The sequence below is a fragment of the Camellia sinensis genome, chromosome 15, assembly GCF_055761805.1.
Source record: "Camellia sinensis isolate YWXY chromosome 15, ASM5576180v1, whole genome shotgun sequence".
NCBI lineage: Eukaryota > Viridiplantae > Streptophyta > Magnoliopsida > Ericales > Theaceae > Camellia > Camellia sinensis.
In genome coordinates, this window is record NC_138975.1 from 138,404,457 (window position 1) to 138,410,001 (window position 5,545).

The 5,545-nt window shown below is 48.3% G+C and overlaps 1 protein-coding gene across 1 annotated transcript; it reads left to right on the forward strand.

The window, feature by feature from the left end:
- Positions 1-1,148: 1,148 nt before the first annotated feature.
- On the forward strand, positions 1,149-4,806 carry LOC145813337 (protein MAINTENANCE OF MERISTEMS-like). Its single transcript, XM_082908618.1, has 5 exons — positions 1,149-1,742; positions 2,957-3,613; positions 3,741-3,902; positions 3,996-4,589; positions 4,672-4,806. The coding sequence occupies exons 1-5, from the start codon at positions 1,515-1,517 to the stop codon at positions 4,804-4,806; spliced, it is 1,776 nt and encodes a 591-aa protein (XP_082764744.1). The 5' UTR covers positions 1,149-1,514.
- The last annotated feature ends 739 nt before the right edge of the window (positions 4,807-5,545 follow it).

Here is a 5,545-nt window from a genome sequence, read left to right on the forward strand (position 1 = left end):
ATTATGCAACATCACCAAGCGCTTAATCGGTGACGTCTGAGTCTTAAGGTCGGTCAAAAATGGGGTGTCTACAGTTGCCCCTCTTTGACAGAACTCGGAAGTCACAAGTGACGGGAGTGAATGTCAAAGCCTAGAGACGACCCATTTTTGACAAGGCCGAAGACTCAGACAAACATACAAGATAGAAAAAGATGTGCCCGCAGGCATGCCCGCAGGCAGGGGGCAAAATGCAAATGATATGCAAGAAGCCGAAGGTAGCCCGATGATCGTGCAAATGCAGCTAGCTGTAATGAGGCAAGTATTCGCAAATAGATGCAACAATTTTAAGCAAGAATGCAAAGCGACAACTACATTTCATGCAGTTAAGAACGCGGGGGATTATTCAATCCCCGCCATGTCTCACACGGAGAAGATACAATACCTGCGCGATTCGTCTGGTCGCACCAGCCTCAATTGAACCGTACATACAATATCGTGCCTGCAAAAGAGAGAAATTGCAACAAGCACAATATGCTAACAACATATATTCAATGTGATTTCGAAAGTTTGACACACGCAGGGTTGGTGAGTGGATGCATCGTAATGCAAGAATGAGATATGTGTGACGACGCATGCTCAAACACAGAGGTATACAAATATCGAGAAATGTACATGACAATGCGAGTATGTCTATGAGGATGCAAGATAGTACAAAACGAGCATGAAACAGGGTGTTCATTTGTCATGAAACAACGAGTACGGAAACGCGTGTTTCGGCGAAAGTAACTTGATCACGACCTCTGATCCACTTCTCTGAAAGGTTATAACCCATTCAAAAAAGGATACACGTTGATTTCGATGGATGATGATGAGACACACATCAGAACTTGAAACCGAAGTCCGGACGGAGCAATTTTGCGGCCGGAAGTGTACGTTTCTTGAACTTTTTCAGGTCCCGGGAACTCCGATCTTCCTCAAAATTTGCAGAGAGCTAGGTGAGTATGTGGGGAGCATGGCCGGCCGTTTATCTTCCCAAGGGGGGGTGTCCAACCGCTTTCTAAAAAAGCTAATGGCTGGCCGGCCATTTCTGCAAAAAGCAGATGGCTGGCCAGCTATTTTTAGAGGCCGGCCGGCCGTGCCCTTTTCCCAGGGGCATTTTCGTCTTTTTGCCTCCTTTTTGCATGCATTTCATCCAAGGCTTGAAGCCTATAAATAGCAGCCGAACCCCATTTCATTCCTTGCCTCTTTCAACGCTTTTCTCTCCAGTTTTGAGTTTTACGCGCGTTTTCCAACGCCTCGCGCAAATTGTTTTCGTAAAAACACTTAGTTTTAAACACTTTGGAGCGATTAAATTCCGGCTTCGGAGCTTCTTTTTGCATTTTCAACACTTGAGGTAAGTTCATCTTAATATTTAGAATATTTTCTCGGGAGTTGACTTTTGTTGACTTTTTATTTTTCGAGAGTTGACTTTTGTTGACTTTTCCAATTTTTGCGCATTTTGCTCATTTTTGCTTCCCTTTTGCAGATTCTTGAACATGGCGGGCAATTCTCCCCACGGTGGAGGCTTTTCAGGTGCCGGTGATGACTTCGATCCCATGACCCTACCTCCGAGGACTCGCCCTTTTATTCCCGGGAGGTATCGTCCACCAGTACACGTTCTTCCACGTGCCGTTTTCCGTCATTTTACCAGTTTCGACGAGAGAGCACCTGCGGATCTGCTTCTCAGAGAGCCGGAGCAGCATCTCTCTCACGAGGCCCGAGAGGTATTTACCTCATCTTCTGTTTTTTTACATTTCGCACCCTTGCCATGCTTAAACATTTAGCTTGTGACATAGTACTTTCCTTACATCTTCGAACATGTAGTTTCAACACTTGAATTTCTGAACACTCGGCTCATTAATTAATTGCGAACACACAGCCCACATTAGAACACACGGCTCAAACACTGATTTGTCGAACACACAGCCCGAATTCGAAAGTGAACACACAGCCCACACTTTAAATTTTCTGAACACGCAGCCCAGATAGATAGTGAACACGCAGCCCACAATTAACTGAAAGTTGAACACGCAGCCCAAAATTCAAATTCTCTGAACACGCAGCCCAGGTAGATAGTGAACACGCAGCCCACAATTAACTGAAAGTTGAACACGCAGCCCAAAATTCAAATTCTCTGAACACGCAGCCCAGGTAGATAGTGAACACGCAGCCCACAAATAAACCGAAAATTGAACACGCAGCCCAAAATTCAAATTCTCTGAACACGCAGCCCAGGTGGATAGTGAACACGCAGCCCACAAATAAACTGAAAATTGAACACGCAGCCCAAAATTCAAATTCTCTGAACACGCAGCCCAGGTAGATAGTGAACACGCAGCCCACAAATTAACTGAAAATTGAACACGCAGCCCAAAATTCAAATTCTCTGAACACGCAGCCCAGGTAGATAGTGAACACGCAGCCCACAAATTAACTGAAAGTTGAACACGCAGCCCAAAATTCAAATTCTCTGAACACGCAGCCCAGGCAGATAGTGAACACGCAGCCCACAAATTAACTGAAAGTTGAACACGCAGCCCAAAATTCAAATTCTCTGAACACGCAGCCCAGGTAGATAGTGAACACGCAGCCCACAAATTAACTGAAAGTTGAACACGCAGCCCAAAATTCAAATTCTCTGAACACGCAGCCCAGGCAGATAGTGAACACGCAGCCCACAAATTAACTGAAAGTTGAACACGCAGCCCAAAATTCAAATTCTCTGAACACGCAGCCCAAGTAGATAGTGAACATGCAGCCCACAAATTAACTGAAAGTTGAACACGCAGCCCAAAATTCAAATTCTCTGAACACGCAACCCAGGTAGATAGAATTTGCATGTAGTTTATTTTACTTCGTCGGCACACAGCCCATTTCATCTTATTGGCACACAGCCCATTTATTTCATTATTGACACATATATTCATTCTGAATGCAGGGTGGTTCCCGCAGTGTGCGAGGGTATGGTTCTACCATGGCACGGGATTGGTATGCTGAGCTCCCGGAGGGCGTCAGGGGTTTGGTAGACTTGGCAGGGTTTGGGCCCTTCTGCGCCGGGTTGTCACGCTGTCCTGCCAGGAGGACCTTGATGGCAGCTTTGGTAGAGAGATGGTGGGACACCACTAATTCCTTTCATTTCTCTGCTACCGGGGACATGACTATGACCCCTTTTGATTTTGCTGTATTGACCGGCCTTGATGTCGGAGGTTGGGCCATCCCATACGATGAGGATATGGGCGAGTGGGAGGCCGCCTGGATGTATTTGTTGGGGGCTCGCCCACCTGTTGACAGGGTCTCTGGGAGAGTCCGCTATACTTGGTTTTCCTCCCATTTTCGGCGGGCTGAGATGATGCCCGAGACTCCTGAGGAGACAGAGCAGTATACTCGTGGCTTCCTGATGTTCCTCTTCGGGACTACCCTGTTCGCCGACAGAGGGAACACCATTGGGCTATATCTGTTGAGCGCTCTAGTCGACCTATCACAGGTCAGTAGATATGATTGGGGTGGCGCTGGCCTGGCTACCCTCTACTTTTACATGAGCGCGACCTCCCGCGGGCGGGGCGATTTGCTTGGCGGCTACTGGAGAGCTTGGGAGGTACTTTCTGTCCCCTCGATTTACATTTCTGCTCTTCATTACTTGTACATTGCACACACATCGTACTTTTACAGTCTGCATTTTGCTCTCAGCATTTCGTATTTACATTCTGCACTGCTCTTCTCAGTTATGGGCTTATGTATATTTCCCATCGTTAGCCCCAGTGCTGGAGGTGGTGGGGATTCCCGTGACCCCATATTCATTGATTTTTGAGGGCCCGCACCGGGCGAGGCCTCGAGAGACCCTGGTTCGCCTGCGACAGTACTTCGACACTGTGCGACACTCAGAGGTATTTCAGAACTTTCAGTTCTTTTCATTTTCATCTTTGATTTGCTCTGTATATTCTCGTTTTCTGATTGGTTTATACATTTATCATCCGCAGATTACTTGGCAGCCTTGGGCACCTCTGGGTGATGATCTCTTACTTCAGTATACCGGAGCATCAGGCATCTCCCGGTATAGGGTCCTGCTCGAAGGGCCAGTCGGCAGAGTCTGGTTCCTGGGGGAGCGCTTTCTGTGCCAGGTACGGGGGTATCTTTCCCAGGATGTTCCCGCGGTACCTCCGGCTAGTATGCGGACCGCTGACGGGCTCTCTTACTCAGAGGTAGTCGGCGCCATGCTAGGCAGCGATGCTTTGTTATATGTTGCGGAGGGGGACTACGCCACCTATCGTCACATATATTTGATGCCTCCATTGACAGAAGCTCGTATTCCGATGATGAGACCTGCCGGTATGTCATCCTCGGATCAGGCTCAGGCTCGGGCTACAGACATCCCTTCTTCTAGCAGGGCTGGCGCATCTAGAGGTGGGAGTAGACCGTTTCCTCCGAACCCGTCGATTCATCCTCATCTGGGATGGCCAGATATGCCTACTGAGTTGATGGCGTGGCAGTATGGGACTAGCTCTCCGATTCCAGTTCCACTAGAGCCTCGGATGCCCAGTGATCGATATGCCATTGATCCGGACTCACCGCCGGTACGCTCCACTTTCGTCATTCATCATTTCAGATGTTTAAATACTCATTTGTTCACTGATGATTATGAACTCATTTTTGCAGCCATCGCGAGGGTACATGGAGGAGATGGTTGAGCTGGTGGCCACACTCGAGGGTATGGTCCTACGCAGGGAGGCACAGTTGTCTGTTGCGGGCATTCAGGTACCCTTCAGTTTTTGGCATTTATCATACTTCTGATGACATGCTGATTTCTACTGCATCGATAGACTACTTGTGTAGAGCACATCTGACACACACCTCACTTGTACACTGTATTTACATGCACCCACTTTACGTAGCTTTTGCTTGTATCTGCATCTGATGTATATATTCGGACTGATGTATTTGAATTGAACTCTTTGTTTTCAGATGCCTTCATGGTCCGGTCAGCCACAGACCAGGCCACCTGGGCCTCATTGGGGAGCTGGGCCATCTGGGCCTTATCAGGGAGCTGGGCCATCCGGGCCTTATCAGGGGGAGGGGTCATCTCGGCCTTCCCGAGGAGCCGGGCCATCTAGGCCATTTCGAGGAGCTCGAGGGGGACCTGTCCGCAGACGCAGGGCTCATGTTGTGGAGGTGGAGTCTGATGAGGAGGAGGAGGAGGAGGCTACCGACCGTCAGTTCGAGACATCTGTCGAGGAGGGAGGCTCCGGTTTTGGCTCGGGGAACAGAGGCGAGGCTGAGGAGGATCCTGAGGACGACAGCTCCGACTCTGATGATGGTGTGGAGGTTGTTCCACAAAAGAGGACCAGGCGGGCTTCTCGTTCCCGTTCCCGAGGATTTTGATGTTGTTATTTCCATGCTTTATTTTTCTTTTTACTAGTAGTTTGTAGCACTTTGCACATTGTTAGGCAGTTTTGTTTTTGTAAAACCTGTACCTTTTGTTCGTTGTAAAGCATGATGAAATGAAATAGCTTTTGAAAAGGTGTTTGTATTT